The 18,189-nt window shown below is 39.9% G+C and overlaps 1 protein-coding gene across 7 annotated transcripts in view; it reads left to right on the plus strand.

Annotated features, from left to right (window-relative positions):
* The window catches only part of SYNE2 (spectrin repeat containing nuclear envelope protein 2), a 355,793-nt gene that overhangs the window by 56,259 nt on the left and 281,345 nt on the right, over positions 1-18,189 (plus strand). For 6 of the 7 annotated variants that reach the window (XM_056546593.1, XM_056546588.1, XM_056546590.1 and 3 more), the window contains exons 3-7: positions 2,877-2,938; positions 9,566-9,661; positions 13,796-13,873; positions 13,963-14,055; positions 17,776-17,951. In XM_056546593.1, the coding sequence (XP_056402568.1) occupies positions 2,877-2,938; positions 9,566-9,661; positions 13,796-13,873; positions 13,963-14,055; positions 17,776-17,951 (505 nt within the window). Of the gene's footprint in view, positions 1-2,876; positions 2,939-7,798; positions 7,824-9,565; positions 9,662-13,795; positions 13,874-13,962; positions 14,056-17,775; positions 17,952-18,189 lie in introns of those variants that run through there. The other variant, XM_056546595.1, reaches the window with a different exon arrangement.

Here is an 18,189-nt window from a genome sequence, read left to right on the forward strand (position 1 = left end):
AATTAATTGCTAACCTTGAAGAAACTAAGACCTATAACAATGGTAGAACATGAAACCAAGATGCTTCCAAGAAGTTTGCTAACAATGATATGTGTATATATATATATGTGTGTGTATATATATATATATATATATATATATATACACACACACACATAGAGAGAGAGTGTGAGAGGGAGAGAGATCAAAGTTAACTAGGAAGTCAAACACCAGTGCAAACAAATGGCACAAGATTCTAAATACTGTATGTGAACTTGTATAATACAAATGAAACAACAGCTAATGTGAAAATGATAGGTTTTGTAAAAGATTATCGTCAAACATCATGATGTAATCTAATTTACATAATAGGCCCAATGAATTGGAACCATTGGCTTTGAGAAACAATGAATTACAAATATAAAACCTGGAAACTACTGAGGAAAGCCAGGAGTATAGGAAAGCTGGATGACAAGTATATCGCTTGTCAGCCAGCTTTCCCTGGCTGTATTACTGCTCCATACAACATCCAAGTCCATAGATATGTTGGGGCTATACTTTACCTCTGTACGCCTCCTATCTCATATTATGTTCATTTTGGCGTTACTTTAATCATGTAATGGGAGAGGGAATCATGTGGACCTTAAACTATTTCCTGCACTTTGCTTTTGGCTTTGGTAAATCGGTGTATAGGAAGTTTAGAGAGAAGCTTTGTATCCTGACAGATTATATGAGATAGAAATTATACGTAATCAGTAGCTATTTGCTTCTAAGTAATAAACGGGAATAATGGGCAAAAAATGGGCAATTCTTTTCTCACGTAAAACTGTTTATGGTAAGTTTGCTAGCAGTGATATATATATATATATATATATATATATATGTATATATATATATATGAGAGAGAGATAGTGAGGTGTGGGACATGGAAGTAAAGTTTAAACAGAGCTTCTCCTGTTTGTATTTTTTGGCTAACTAAAATACAGCCTTCGTACTTGCTATACAGTAATCTTCCCTATCTAAACAGATGGCTTACTGCCAGCAAACCAAAAAACTGTCATCAAATGTGTTACACACATCAAAATGTCCCTTCTGAGGCTGCAGACATCAGGACTCCAACTACCATCAGAGGTACAGGGTCCTGTCAGCCTGCAGACTGAGTCACACCTTGCTTTAATACCCATTGCCAGCTGTCTTCACCACCCGTGCTGTGTTGGGCCATGCTGAATATCTGGACTAGCCAGGAAGGGGGAGACAGGGAGAGTGAGCCCTAAATTGACCCTAAAACATCTCTCCCTGCCTACTTGCCCATCCATCCTAAACAATGGATCGACAACTGGGCGCCGGTCCCCTCCTGCGCTTAAGTGCAGTGGAGTAAAAAACACACATACATAGTCGGTCATAGACCAGAAACGGAAAACTACTAGACAACCAGATATACAAGACAAGATATAAATACTAACAGGGCAGAATATAAACAGGCAAACTGATCAAGGAACATAGGACACTGTTCACAAACAGGTACAAATACAAAGGACAAAGATCAGATCAACCAAACAGCATATAAATATAGGACACTGTTCACACTAGACACAAGACTAGGAAACGGATGAGTAAGAATAGACTCTAGAATACCAAACAGGAATAATAACATACAGAGCACAGGTAACAAGCAAGAGTCAGACATAGTGTGAACAGATACATAACAGAAAGTATATACAAATCCTAAAACGGACTAAACACACACAGATAAAATCTACTATAAGAATGCTACATAACCATGGCTAAAACCAGAACATACAAAGTGCATGCTAAAGCAAAAATAGTAGATTAAATGCTCAAACAAAGTGTTTCACCAAGAGCTCCATAGCAGCATGTCAAGCATGAAAGGATGTCAGTCACCAGCTCAGAAGCTAGACTGAGCTGGCCTTATATAGACACACCCAAAGAGCTATTGGATGAAAATCCAAAGGCTTTAACTATTCCCTGGCCGGGGAACATAAAACTTGTTCAGACACAACCGTGTCTGAACGGAAACAAAGACAGACATTTCAGGAATTAAAGACCCCACTACAAACCTGCATTTCATTCCATTGAACTCAAGGCCTAAAAACAGACCACAGTCCTCAACAGCTATGGTCTTTTAGGGATTTAATGGTCTCTTTGATTCCTTATATCCTACCCAACTATCTCTGGATGAAATGGGAGCTTCTTAAAACCTGGCAGCTACATAGGACCGGCATGTTGGGTAAGTATAGTGATCCTTGACCACCATTCCTATCACGGTCTTACTATATGACATTGTAGGTAATGAAGTTGCACACCAATCAGGATTCAATCCAAAAGGTGTTTTATTCACTCCACAAAAGAGATGCAACATTTCGGTCCTATAGTTCGGGCCTTTCTCAAGCATGCTTCAGAAAGGACCGAACTATAGGACCGAAATGTTGCACCTCTTTTGATGAGTGAATAAAACACTTTTTGGATTGAATCCTGATTGGAGTGTCTCTTCATTACCTACAACTTTATTTACCTTCGGACTGTGAGTCAAGCCCCCTGGAGCTGAGCACCCACTGGGACTAGAAGTCCTTCACAGTACCACAGTACCTATTCGCCTTCTTGTTCCTTGGTGTATATATATATATATATATATATATAGTAATCCCTCAAGACACTAAGTAAAAATTCACATCACAGACATCTATGCCATATCAACAGGATTGCCCATATCTTTGGCACCCACATCTTGGTTAAGTAGGGGGATCCCCTATCCCCATCCAACTACATACTTGCCCATGTACTGATACTGTACTCTTAGAAAAGGTAAACACCAAGTGGTTAGTATATGTAAGATCACAGTTTTTGAAAAAAAAAACCTTTTGCCTTTTGTTTTACAGCTGAGCAAGAAGGTACCCAGAAGAGAACTTTTTCCAACTGGATTAACTCACAGCTATCAAAGGTAATAAAGATTTAGTAATATTTTTCATTGAATAGAGCAAGCTTTAAAGCTGTAGACTCATGGGTGCTTTTACATTGAGGGTGACACTAGGAGTGTAAATTTAATACACAAACACTATTGTGTGGTCCTCAGTATCACAGCTCAGGCAGAATGCCACTATTGAAAAAGGGACCTGAGAACAGGCTGGGTCTTGTGGTGCCACAGGCTGTCACAGGTTGAGGGATTCCCATAGACCTCCTTTTTCTTAGAGGGCTGGAGCAGGGCCATTAAGAAGATGAGTGAAGTAGTATGGGTCAAGTTGTATAACAGGACAAACATTAACATTATATAAATTAAATCTAGACAGATAGGGGAGATTTATCAAAATGAAGCAATCAATCAGATCACTTCTTTCATTTTTGAAAAGGACTCTGAAAAATAAAAGAAGCGATCTGATTGCTGGCTATAGGCAACTCAACTTTTCCCAACTTTTCTCAACTTTTCCTTTGGACAGGTTTTGATAAATCTCCCGCACAGTGACAATATTTGATCTATTTACTGAATGTATATTTTGTCTGTGTAGGAATGGTCTGGCCAAAGTTGTTTGGCCTAATAAATGGGAACTCTAATTTAAAACAGCTTCCCTTTATTTGATAGCCACTGTAATTTCTAACATATCACTTAATTTCACAAATCACTCCTTACCCCAGAAAAGCAGTCCTCAAATCTTGGCCACAAGGTGTTTTCTCTTTTTCGCAATCTGCTTTCCATTGCCTGTTGTCAGAAAAAAATCTGTCTCTAGTAATAAAAGAGACCCAGGACAAAACACAGCAAGTGGGGCGGGGTTTAGCATGTGCTATGTGCAGGAGAGGGAGAGCCTGAGAAAGCCCATGCTGTGCACCTTCATGCTAAGCCAGTCTGCTTTCTGAAGATGATCCACACTATTCCTAGAAGGTAAACTGAGAGTAAATACAAAGAATGTCTCTTTCCCTGGAGGACCTGGGCTGTCATTTTTCATATAGCCAAGAACTTGTCTGACAGGTTCTCTACAGAATACAGCTTACTGCTAAGGGGCCCAGCATCAGCATAACCTGTGACCCTTTTGGGTGGTATAAATCCACCACTGCCTTCTTTATTAACCATAAAATTACATTTACAACTCATTCAAAAGCATTTAAACCAATTTCATCAAATTTTTGTACACATAAATATAAAGTCCATCAAAAGCATAAATGGATTATACACTTTATTATAAAGAGCCGTGACAGAAAGGAAATCATAAATGGGAAACAATGCACAATGACCTGCCTTATACTGGGACCCAGAGTAAAATCTCCGCTTGTTGGCAGATCACATGGGTCCTTGATGATCATAATGATGATGATGGTTATTATAATAATAATAATTATTATTGATAATAATAATAATAATACATTTTAGTTCATACTTGGTTTCAGGGTGCTAGGGTGCTATAGTAGGGAGTTAAAATACAATAAAATTAATTAATTGATAGACTGGTACATAGCTATTGGTATCCTTTTATCAGTGCACAATTAACCAAGTGATCCAAATAAAGTCTGACTATAATGTCATATAGATCGAACCTTATTGAACACCATGCTTCCATGGACTTATTAGTCATACCATTTCAAAGAAAGAAATTAACACATGATAAACTTTTCGGGTTGGGTAAATTGATCACAGTCTCCTCTGTTATAAATAAAATAAAATTAACAATTTACTCAGAAAATTCCATCCTAAAAAGATAAATCACCCCATGAGGCCTGCCGCCTGAGCCAGGCAGAGCAGTCGCCATGCACAAAAAGCTAGGCAAATCATGGCCTAAATGTCCAAATGCAGAACCATAGGTCAAAGTAAAATGTTTTACCATGTAAAGTGTTATAAAATGAAATGTTGCTTTAAGAGTTATGCCATGTGATATGTATTGTGATTGTTACCCAGGAGGTACCAGTCACCAGTTGATCCCAAGAGTGACCTATGGGCTCCCTGCTAGTCTCCCCCCATATAAGCCGTGGTTGGAGCTAGGTCCGCTCACTTTGAGCTTTGCTCATCTGCTAAGCTGAGGTCCAGTGCAGTCGCCTAGTGTGTGTGTCCAGAGTGTTGGAGACCTCAAAGTCTAGTCCTGCAGCCACCATCAAGTCAAGTAAGCTAAAGTCACAGCTTTATGAGTCAAGTCAGTCCCTGTCATCTGTCAAGTCAGCGTGCGTGGTCTGCATTAAATTTTACAGTCCTACTACAAGTCCCAGCAAGCCCTTAAGGTCTCTGCATCACTGGTCACCTCCTTGGGCCCTGGCTGACCTGTATAGACTTTACCAACTGTCTACCCTCAGTAAAGCTACCAATGTCCGTAACTTGGTGTCGGAGTCTTTATTGCCCCATACCCCCCCCCCCCCCCCCGTGCCTAGCCCAGGATCCAGCAGTATACCTTCGGGTGGTTGTAGGCTAAACCACGCCCTGGCTTCCCGAATACAGGGGGTTAATGCCATCTGCCCCTAGGGTAACAACATCTACTCTGCACCACACACCCCAGCACCACACATACCTCCGAGACTTACAGTAGAGCCAAATAGTATGAGAAGCTGACAAACTTAAATGTCAAAAAAACTTTAAAGATGTAGCCCACTGCTAGTTATAAACTAGCTGTCAATCAAATCTGACCTTTTTGCTATATAAGTCTATGCAGCAAAAGGATGGAGTCTTTCTGCCGGCTTGGAAGTGGGACAAATGCTGCACACTTGACAGGCATAAACCGAACGATTTGTGAAAAGTTTTTATTTTTTTAATTATATTAACTTTTATGTAAAATAAGCCATGAGTTGTTTAATTTTACTCCAGTGTCTTGCCTTATCATTGCATATAACCACCAAGGGCACCCTAAAATTTCATCAGCCATGACACTACAGTTTGCTCTGATGGAATTACCAAGATCATCATCTCTTACCATGCAAACCCTGTCTTACCACCACCAGTTTAAGTAGTGTGAGTGTTCCCCTCTGGTAGCAAAGGAATTATGCTAAAAATAGCAAATATGCCCAGGCTGCTTGAATTAAAAATCAAACTCCAGTGCCATCCTCTTGCTGGGGTTAATGTGTTACAGTGCCACTCAGCCAACCCCCTGGCCGCAACAGTGTCTTGGTCGCAGCAGTGATAAGCTGAGCAACAATGTGACATAATGGGCCCCAGAACCAGGAAGAAAACTGGAAATTTTCCTACCCTTGGTGACAGAAAATATAGATTTTTATTAGACAGGAGACTAACATTATGCTATTCTTTCTTTACTGTTTTCTATAGCAGCAAACAACGAATTAAAAGTTTAACAGGTGTTAACAAAGGTCTAGTGTTCGGTTAACAATGGTATTGTCCAAATAGATATAATGGCTTATCAGGATAGGCTCCTCCTCTTTCTTTGATGTAGTGTAGAATAAGGAATTCCCAATAAACTCTGAAGTAAAAGGCATTCTAAACTGTAATGTTGAACTGGAACGCAGGATCATCTCGGAATTGATTAGATTAACTGGGATCCAACTTTGAAATATAATTTCAATGGAATCCAGAACTTGCAGTTGATTATACTGAAAGAGAGACATAACATTAATAGATAGGGTTGGGTAAACTGGGTGGGATAATGTTCGTCTCCTGTCTTTAATAAAAATCTATATTTTCCGTCACCAAGGGTAGGAAAATCTCCAATTTTATTACAATCCAGGAGACTCACATTATGCTTGTTCAAAGCTTATAAACAATTGAAACTAATAAATTAAAATATGTTCTAAAATAGTCATAGAAACATGAGTACTGGGTCTAAAATAAAAAGTTTTTAAAGTAGACTCTGTGGATCATTTAGCAGTTTTCAGTATGTCTCATAAAGAACCACCAGGTTGTCTAACCTTAGTGGACATGGCACCTCTGGTAGAGTGAGCTCCAAAAATGGATGTATCTATTACCTGCTAATGACTTGTTTTATCCACCTAGCAAGAGTTGGAGGGGATACAGGTTAGTGAGGTTTACAATATGAAATAATTAATAGAGAGTCTGAGGGGCTTCTAATAGGTTCAGTTTTATTAGGAAACAAAAGAGGAAAAAATATGTGCAGCTCACAATTATATCACCAACCGAGGACAAATGGGTAATGCACCTATACCTATGGTGCCAATAATAAATATTAGAAAAAGAGACAAAAATACCCAGACCTCAAGGAAGGTAAACTATATGAATACAATTGAAGGAAACAAGGATCGTGCTTCAATTATAATAGGATATACAGATTTTATTAAAAATTGAAATAAAATATAAAATATTCCACCTCACAAGGGGCCCCTTGTGAGAGGAGTTTACGATGACCTGAAATAGACTATCACTGGTAACTAATTAATATCACAGAATGCACTATTAAACTGGAACAGTTAAAGACAAATTGCACTGAAATAGTGAAGGCAAAATATACTGATATGGACTGAAAGAGTTAAAGACACTTGAATTGCCGGAAAGTCTCTTGAAAATCAGTCCTTTTCACTGGAGAGATGATAATATAATATTGTAACAAGTTCCTCTTAATGGATGGCAATGAAACAATGTTTGGTGTGTTAAATTGAGGAAGTATTAAAGTTCACAGTTGCCAGTTTCACTGTATCACTGTGTCAGGACAGATAACAGGCAGCTTGGTGGTACATTACCGGTCCTGAGAGCGGAAGACTCCCGTGAGGCTGGATGGATCTAGCACTTGGATGGTCACTGCAGGTGGGATACCTCAGAGTCCCAGCGCTGGAGGTATCCCACCTGCAGTGACCATCCAAGTGCTAGATCCATCCAGCCTCACGGGAGTCTTCCACTCTCAGGACCCCGCATGTGAGTATGTCTCAATAAAGAAGACCCTGCAGCCACACTGGTGAGTGCCGATATTTTCATTTCTCTTCACGGATATCATGAACTTTGCTTATTATAGTATCTGAGCACCACCAGAGGCATTACAGCTACACCAACTCCCACCTGCCATTCCTAATCCAGCACACTCACGCAGTGCCGCACTACCTCCTTTGTGAATCTATGGACATCCCTAGACCTTGAGGGAACCACGGTTGAGTCGGCCATAATGGAGTTATAAGAACTATTGTTGATTTGTGCATCTTGGTCAATAAAAGAGTCCTCGAAATTAGAACAAATGGAGGAAACGCATAAAGCGTCCCCTTAGGCCAAATTTGATGAGATTCTGGATCTGGGCTCCAACTGAAAAATGGAGGGATTTGGCAGTTTAGTCTGGATGCAAATAGATCCAGTTGAAAGGGACCTCAAAGGGAATCTAGTTGATTGAATATTATGGGATCCAATTTTCAATTGCTGTACTCTGTGAGGTAATGAGAGTTCCACTCTGCTGTGTAGTTGGATAACCCAGGGAGATATTCTGTCTTTAGAGTGATATCTTGGTTTAGGCAAAAATGCCAGAATTCTTTTGCTATGTTGGATAGAGTCTTTGCTGTATTCTAATGCGGATGGACAACATCCCTGCAGTACAATACATCAATAGATTATGAGGTACCAAATCAATGAGATCTGTGTTTGGGCCCATCCTCGAAGGTTAGGAAGGTCAATGGGGTTACCAGAAATGGTTGCCTCCTCAGTGAGGTCTAGAATACGAGTGAGGGGACCTAATAGGTCTAAGAATTTATCTTGGACTGATCTAAATGAATTGTCCACCCCTTTCTTTGGGTTTTTACCTGTTTTGGCTAAGAATTTAACTAAGGTTGGATCTACATCAGGAGTTTTTGCCAAGTTAAAGGGGAGAGTGGACCTAGGGCATTCTGACTAACTTGCTCCTGGCCGCTCTGTCAAGGTTTTTTTTAACCCATTTACAAAAAATGTTGATACTTGTGGGTTGGGGACCCATTCCCCCGACTGTGGGTGTTTTTATATGTCCCGAGTCAAAATATGGGTTGCCAGAATAATAGGTTCAGATACTTATCTTTAGATATAGCAGCAAAAAAAGAGGAGGAGCCTATCCTGATGATCCATTATATCTATTTGGACTATACCATTGTTAACCGAACACTAGACATTAGTAAACGCCTGTTAAACTTTTTTCTTGGAATAAACTATTAACCCTTTGTTTGCTGCTATAGAAAACAGTAAAGAAAGAATAGCATAATGTGAGTCTCCTGGATTGTAATAAAATCAGGGCTGGGGCTTAATATGTCACATTTCCTCTCAGCCAATCACTTACTGAGGTGGGACACTGCTGTGGCCACTGGCCAGCGATATGCAGAGCTGCATTGTAACACATGGACCCCCAGCAATCAGGTGTGTAAGGTTTTTCCCAGTGTGTCATGACAAACCCTGTATGTGTGATACACTCCTCCCAGTGTTGTTGGTGGCTCACTTTCTGGCATCAGTCCTAAGCAGTAGAAGGACTGCCACTAACACCTTATGTTTTTTTCCCCCAAAGTAGAGAAGTCAAGTCTCCTACTGAAAATAATAGCAATGCATGCAAGCTCAAAAGAACCTGTATGTTCATGAGAGGGTCTGATATATGTCATTGTAGAATAAATGCTAGGTGAATAAACTTTAATGCTTTAAAGATATTTTTGAATGTTGATGTTATCACAAGAATAATGTTTATATGCTTTTGCCTACCAGCACCCACAGCCGTCTGTTGTAAAAGACCTCTTTGTTGATATTCAAAATGGACACGTTCTCCTGGACTTACTCGAAGTTCTCTCTGGTGAAAACTTGGTAATCTATGTTTTGTTATTTGTTTTTTCTTACAGTATCCTTTTCATATCAACGGTTTGGCTTCAGTTCATATGAGAAGCTGCAATGCCATGCCAAATCTGTCACAAGATGGGCTCTAGCAATGACCAGTGGAAGCAAGACTTATAATGGTTTCATTGAATTGGAATGAGGTGGCCCTTGTTTTAAAGGGGTACTCTGGTGGAAAACATTTTTTTTTTATCAACTGGCTCCAGAAAGTTAAACAGATTTGTAAATTACTTCTATTTAAAAATCTTAATCCTTCCAGTACTTATCAGCTGCTGTATGCTCCACAGGAAGTTCTTTTCTGTATGACCACAGGGCTCTCTGCTGACACCTCTGTCCATGTCAGGAACTGTCCAGAGCAGGAGAAAATCCCCATAGCAGACCTATCCTTCTATGGACAGTTCCTGACATGGACAGATGTGTCAGTAGAAAGCACTGTGGTCAGACTGAAAAGAAATTAAAAAAGAAAAGAACTTCCTGTGGAGCATACAGCAGCTGATAAGTACTGGAAGAATTAAGATTTTAAAATTGAAGTAATTTACACATCTGTGTCTTTCTGGCACCAGTTGATAAAAAAAATAGTTTTTACTGGAGTACCCCTTTAATGGGAAACACAGTGCTGCAAACTGACTAGATGGCTGGATGAGAATATTTACAGCATAACTCTAGGGATGCTGTGTGAGTGGAGAGACGCATCTCCCGCTCAGCGGTCAGTTTGCAGAGGCAACTGTATGATGCCCATTGTACTACTGGAATGGTGGTTCCCATACTGCACATGACTGTTAAGGCCACTGATTGGTTACAATGATCACATGTCGGCCACAGACAGGTAAACAGAGTCAAGGTCATGAATGGAGCTGAGCTACAATACCAGGCATAGCCTGGAGACAATAGTGGTGCTGTTTCTCATAGAAATGATATGAAGCAGGCCTTGTTTTTAGTCTTTTCTAGTCCATTTAAGTATATGGGTACAATGTTACATCATATTCCAGGCAAAAATATTTAAATGGGTTATACAGTGATTTTTTTTTTTTTTTTTTGTATTCTGCTCGGGCTGCTGCAATAAAAATAGCCAACTTTAACTAACCTTCTGCTGCTCCCCTGGTGCCACTGGAATCAATCTCCCTTCCTCGGGCCCCAGTCTTTTACCAGCTTCTGGAGCCCAACACTAGTGATGAGCGGCATTACCTATATTCGAATTCGCGAAATTTCGCGAATATATTGACAAATATCCATTCTATATTCGTGAATTTCGCGTATTCGTTATATTCGCTTAAGCGAATATTCGCATATGCGAATATACGCTTATGTGAATATTTGCATGTTCAGGTATTCGAGGAAGAAGACAGTGAGGGGGTGGGCAACTTTACTATTGGTTGCTAGGGATGTTGTTGATAACCTCTGACAAGTATATTTGCATCATTCTAATTGGCCCACAAGTGAAAAGAAGGAATATGCGAATATTCACATTTGCGACTATACGCATATGCGAATATTCACACATGCGAATATGCGAATATTCACATATGCAAATATGCGTATATGCGCATATGTGGAAAAACTAATATTTGCAATTTCGAATATATAGCGAACATATTAGCATAAAAATTCGGAATGCAAATATTCGCGCCCCAACACTACGCAACACGTAACCCTGCACTCAGCTTATCACTGGTTGCAGCAATGTCCTCGGTTGGTGATAGGCTGAGCTGCAGTGTAATGTGACAGGAACCAAGAAGAAGGCCGGGCCCTGGCTCAACAGCTTTCAAGGACATCTGCAGCGGTACAAACACTTATCCCCTATCCTCAAGATAGGGGATAAGTGTTTAATCGCGGGGGGTCCGAACGCTGGGGCCCCCGGCGATCTCCTGTACGGGGCTGCGGCTCTCCCGTGCAGGAGGTATGCCAGCTGGAGCATGACGTTGCGGCCGGCACGGCTCCTCCATACATCTCTATGGGAGAGGTGGGGAGGCAGCATTCCCTCCTCGCATCCCCCATAGAACTGTATGCAGACAGGGAGGAGACGGGGCATCACCGTTGACCTCTAGGTCGACGCTATGTCACTATGGGCGCTAATGCCGGCGCCCCGTTAGGGAGATTGAGGGGGGTCCCAGCGGTCAGACCCCCCGCAATCAAACACTTATCCCCTATCCTGTTGATAGGGGATAAGTGTAATTCCACTGCAGTTATCCTTTAACCTCCTAACGACGCAGGACGTATATTTACGTCCTGCGCCGACTCCCGCGATATGAAGCGGGATCGCGCCGCGATCCTGCATCATATCGCGTCGATCCCGGCGCTCATCAACGGCCGGGAGCCGCGGCTAATACCACACATCGCCGATCGTGGCGATGTGCGGTATTAACCCTTTAGAAGCGGCAGTCAAAGCTGACCGCCGCTTCTAAAGTGAAACTGAAAGTGACCCGGCTGCTCAGTCGGGCTGTTAGGGACCGCCGCGGTGAAATCGCGACGTCCCGAACAGCTGACCGGACACCGGGAGGGCCCTTACCTGCCTCCTCGGTGTCCGATCGACGAATGACTGCTCCCTGCCTGAGATCCAGGCAGGAGCAGTCAAGCGCCGATAATGCTGATCACAGGCGTGTTAATACACGCCAGTGATCAGCATAGGAGATCAGTGTGTGCAGTGTTATAGGTCCCTATGGGACCTATAACACTGCAAAAAAAATGTAAAAAAAAAGTGTTAATAAAGGTCATTTAACCCCTTCCCTAATAAAAGTTTGAATCACCCCCCTTTTCCCATAAAAAAAATAAAACAGTGTAAAAAAATAAATAAATAAACATATGTGGTATCGCCGCGTGCGTAAATGTTAGAACTACAAAAATATATCATTAATTAAACCGCACGGTCAATGGCGTACGCGCAAAAAAATTCCAAAGTCCAAAAAAGCGTATTTTGGTCACTTTTTATACCATTAAAAAAATGAATAAAAAGTGATCAAAAAGTCCGATCAAAACAAAAATCATACCGATAAAAACTTCAGATCACGGCGCAAAAAATGAGTCCTCATACCGCCCTGTACATGGAAAAATAAAAAAGTTATAGGGGTCAGAAGATGACATTTTTAAACGTATAAATTTTCCTGCATGTAGTTATGATTTTTTCCAGAAGTGCGACAAAATCAAACCTATATAAGTAGGGTACCATTTTAACCGTATGGACCTACAGAATAATGATAAGGTGTAATTTTTACCTAAATATGCACTGTGTGGAAACGGAAGCCCCCAAAAGTTACAAAATGGCGGGTTTTTTTCGATTTTGTTGCACAATGATTTTTTTTTCCGTTTCGCCGTGCATTTTTGGGTAAAATGACTAATGTCACTGCAAAGTAGAATTGGCGTCGCAAAAAATAAGCCATAATGTGGATTTTTAGGTGGAAAATTGAAAGGATTATGATTTTTAAAAGGTAAGGAGGAAAAAACGAAAGTGCAAAAATGGAAAAACCCTGAGTCCTTAAGGGGTTAAAGGATCATTAAACCTAGAAATAAGTTATAAAATTAACTTCCTCCTAGTGTTTTTCTCTCTACAAAGTTTTCAGCATATAAAAAAAATCTTGTAGAAATCAAGCAAAAAATGCCATCGGATCTCTAATATCTTTTAGGGTACATTCACACTGCGGATTTCTGTGAGTGGAATTCTGCAAATAGAATTCCGTGCAGTGAACAATACCATCAGTGTGAATGGGTCGTTTGCGAGACCCGTTCACACTTAGGAATTTCAGCGGTGAAACAAGTTCATTCTTTGTGCAGAATTCTGCGAGCACTGCATAGCCGTCAATGGTGACGGCGCAGTGCTGCACAGTCCTTCCGCCGAAGTATTTTCGACATTGGCCGCCTGACGCAATCTCCGCTTGTGGTATTCTGAGATTGGAGATTCCGCAGTGTGAACGTACCCTTATATATGTATCTAAGTTTATTTGCTATGTTTCGTGTTCCTTTTACTGGTCCACTGACAGAAGCAAGTGATTGGAAAATATATCCCAAAATATTTTTTCATTTTCTGACCAATAGAGGAAATATCTGAATTATTAGTAGTTTTATGCAATGGACAGATCCAAAGACATTAACTCACCAATATTGTCTATTTTACAGTCACGGGAGAAAGGGAAAAACATCTTCCAGGCGAGAAGTAACATAGAATCGGCCCTGAACTTTTTAGGAAGCCGATCTGTGAGTATTCTACTTGTTAGACCTTAGAACGATTACTCCGATATATACTTGTAATTCTCTCTAACCTATAGACCTGCATTATTTTCTAGATCAAGCTCATAAATATTCATGTAGAAGATATCATTAGTGGGAAACCGTCTATTGTGCTTGGTCTCATTTGGACAATTATTTTACATTTTCAGGTAAGTTTTTGTAAATTGTTTATGAGATTAAATGAAAAATTATAAATTACAGCAGCGGTAAATCAGACATAACATTCTTGAGTGTACATCAAATATAACAATTTTGGAGCATATCTTTCTTTTGTGCTGATCTTCTGTTATTCCTACTAGAAATGGATGACTAATTAGCCAACTGGGTAGGAACAACCCTTTAAAGGAGAAGTTTCACCTATAAAAAAAAATTTCCATAATGCCCGGCCAATAAGACAATAAATATGACTCCCTATTGTCGCTCCCCTGGTATCTCACTCCATTCCTCCGCTGCCGCCTTCTTCCTTGCATGGCTGTGGCACGCGATGCACACTGCAAATTGCCGGCGCAGTGATGTCCCGCCTCTGCCGGCAATAGGCTGAGCGGCAGTGTGATGTACTGAGCTGTGGTATTGGTCTTCGGAATTCAGTTTATCACACTGCCACTCAGCCTATCACCTGCCGTGGCGGGACATTTATGCAGCCAGCAATTTGCTGACCAGCAGCGTGATGTGCTGACCACAGCCAGACCAGGAGGAAGAGGGCAGCAGAGGAACGGAGCAAGATACCAGGATATCAGGGAGTAACGGTAAGTGAGTCATGTTTATTATTATTATTTTTTCTAGGTGAGACTCCTCCTTTAATAAAGTGGGGTTGTTCTGACCTTAAAGGGATACTTCGGTGGACGACATTTTTTTTTTTTAATCAACTGGTGCCAGAAAGTTAAACAGATGTGTAAATGACTTTATTTAAAATTTTTAATCCTTCCACTACTTCTCAGCTGCTGTATACTACAGAGGAAGTTATTTTCTTTTTTAATTTCCTTTCTGTCTGTCCACAGTGTTCTCTGCTAACACCTCTGTCCATGTCAGTAAGTGTCCAGAGTAGGAGCAAATCCCCATAGCAAACCTATCCTTTTCTGGACAGTTCCTGACATGGACAGAGGTGGCAGCAGAGAGCACTGTGGTCAGAGTGAAAAGAACTATACAACTTCCTCTGTAGTATACAGCAGCTGATAAGTACTGGAAGGATTAAGATTTTTAAATAGAAGTAATTTACAAATACAGTGGGGGAGATTTATCAAAACCTGTGCAAAGGAGAAGTTGCCCGGTTGCCCACAGCAACCAATCAGATCGCTTATTTCATTTTGCAGAGGCCTTCTTAAAAATGAAAGAAGCGATCTGATTGGTTGCTATGGGCAATTTAGCAACTTTTCCTCTGGACAGGTTTTGATAAAGCTCCCCCAGTATGTTTACACTCTGGCACCAGTTGATTTTTAAAAAATTGTTTTCGATCGGAGTACCCCTTTAATGGCCAATCCCCGTTTTTCAAATCTGACTTTTGTCTCTATATGGTTATGGAATGTTTTTATTGATTAAAGCAATTCTGAATATGTTTTTTTCGTGACACAATGTACTTTATATTTCTGGTAAATTATAATAATTTTTGAAAAACTCCCAAATATTGTGAAAAAGTGGAAACATTCTGGGTTTTGTTTGTTTTTTTTTAATTATTTTTGATGCTGTTGTGCGGTAAAAATAATTTTCTGTATACTGTGGGCTTATTTGGCTTAGTTTTCACTTTTCTTCCAACTGGATTGGGTGAGGGTTTATTTTTTTTGGGGACGAGTTGTACTTTTATTATGGTACAATTTTTTCAATATATACTACCTTGATCATTTTTATTTCCCCTTTTTTTGGAGGCAAGGTGATCATAATTAGCAATTCTTGGCTCTCTTTATTTATTCATTTTATTAAAAATTTTTAAAGCATTCACCGCATGGGTTAAATAACAGATGATAGGGGAGCAGGGAGAAGTGAGCTCTAAGCTGTCCTTAGAAACCACTCTCCCTGCCTACTTGCCCATCCGCCCTAAAAATATCGGATCGACAACTTGGAGGCAGTCCCTTCCTAGTCCTAAAGAGCACAGGTGTCGAAGTCAGCAAAACAAATGGAACTGTACATGTCGGGGACAAGTCAGGAATATAACGGAACCAACAAACAGATATATAAATACAAGCAAGGCGGATATGGCATACTAACAAAGGGTCAGGAAATCAAGGGCACTGTTCACACTGGACACAGAACAAAGAACACACTAGACACACCACTCCAAACATGCCAAATAGACTCCTAGCCAGCGGGCACACTCCACCAAGTGATCAAGATACTGGCCTAGAAGGAAACAGAAATACTAAATACAAGCAAACACGTGGTTTTTGCTTGTATTTAGCCACCAGAGCTGCCATAGGCTGAGAGCATTAACTCTTCCCAAGCCAGGGAGAATTAGCACAGAAATTGTTCAGACACAAAACTAATGTCTGAACAGGACCTAAAACAGAAAAATGCAAAAACCTCGTTACCAACGTGGCAAAAAGTCGTTACCAACGTGGCAATATCAATTATGTAGAGGTGTTCATTTTGTTTTTTATGAATCATAGTAAATATAGGGCTTCATTTATTTTTATACTTTATTTATAAAAAAAAAAAAATTTTTATACTTTTTCCTTGTGTTTACTATTGTACTATACAGCAGTACATCAGTACAGCAATATAGTATAACTGTCGGTATACAGTACAATCACAGTTCGCCTGTGAGACTCTCTTCATGGTGAATTTCCTTTGAGTTTTTTCTCATATTCATGTACGTGAATTCATAAATGTTGGAGGTTTTCATTTGTTTTAACTTCTCTATTAAAAGTGAAAAAATCACAGTGTGAAAAGACACTAAAAACAGGGTAACAATTCTCTAAATCCCTCAGATTGTGATATAATTGAAAATCATTCCCACCATGCCCAAAATTAGCTGAAAGTGACAACACAAACTTTTTTAGGATGTTAGTGGGTGAGATGTTGACCAGCAAATCTTCATAAAAATTTCCAAAGTTGATTTTTTAAGGGCCAATTAATTTCTGAATTGGATTTGAGAAGCCTGTATGCTAGAAACCCACATAAATTCCCCTTTAAAAAAAACAAAGAAAAAAAAAACTGCATCCCGTAAATAATTCAAAACAGGATTTCAGGATTTAGGAATGTTTAACTGTAAAATAATTCATCCACAATTAATGGTCTGGGTGGCTAAAATAACCAGCCAATGCGGCTTCCCGTTCCTTTTAAAAAGCAATGTATTGGTAGAAACTATCAATTGTTTATTATAGACTCGCATTTGATTTGAATATGTCCAAAAAGCATAATGGTTGCCCATTTCTAGACCATAAAAATGTATTTAGGGACAATTTGTTAAAATCACTCTAAGGGTCTATTCACACGTACAGTATTCTGCGCAGATTTGAGGTGCAGGATTTTCTGCTGCAAATTTCAATGTAAACTGAATGACTGAACACAGTTCGAAATCCTGCGCATCAAATCTGTGCAGAATACTGTACATGTGAATAGACCCTAATAGAATATTTTTAGATCCTTCATATAATTGTGTTTTATCATGAAATTCAACTAATACCCTGCCATGTAGGTCTCCTAAGGTTTGCAGCCTTGGCAAATTGCCCACTTAGTCCCATCAATGTCTGTCTGTTCAGTTAACATCTGAACCACAACAGCCCCACTATCTTAACATAATAAAATAACAAAAAAAATCTATTTAAATCTTGCATGGAGGAAAATATTTTATGTCATGAAATTATGGATATTCTGATAATGCCATATGTAGATCTAAAAATAATTGTAATCATTTGCAACATCTTGGCTTTTGGCAGATTGAAGGCCTGGCGAGCATTTTGGCAGATACAGATGACCAGCAACCAGTGAAATGTGAGACGAAAAATGGAGTTTCCCCAACTGCAAGCCCTTCGCCTAAACGAAGTGCCAAATCTAAATGGCAGACTACTGCAAGGAGAGCTCTTCTTCAGTGGGCACGAGAACGATGTGCTCAGTAAGTATTTAGGGATAACGACTACATTGAATTATTATTATCTTCACAGGTTCTTATCACCAGGTAGCAAGACCATTTTAGCATACAGCATGTAGTCCTTTGTCTTGGATCATGCAGTAAGTTACAAATTTTTCACTGGGGATCAGTAGTTTCAAGTTACACCCTTAGTTGTACTAGCTAAGTGTAGACATTGGGGCAGAATAACTATTGTAAATGCACCAAAATTCTGGCGTATATT

This window comes from Hyla sarda, chromosome 11, assembly GCF_029499605.1.
Source record: "Hyla sarda isolate aHylSar1 chromosome 11, aHylSar1.hap1, whole genome shotgun sequence".
In the NCBI taxonomy this organism is placed as follows: domain Eukaryota; kingdom Metazoa; phylum Chordata; class Amphibia; order Anura; family Hylidae; genus Hyla; species Hyla sarda.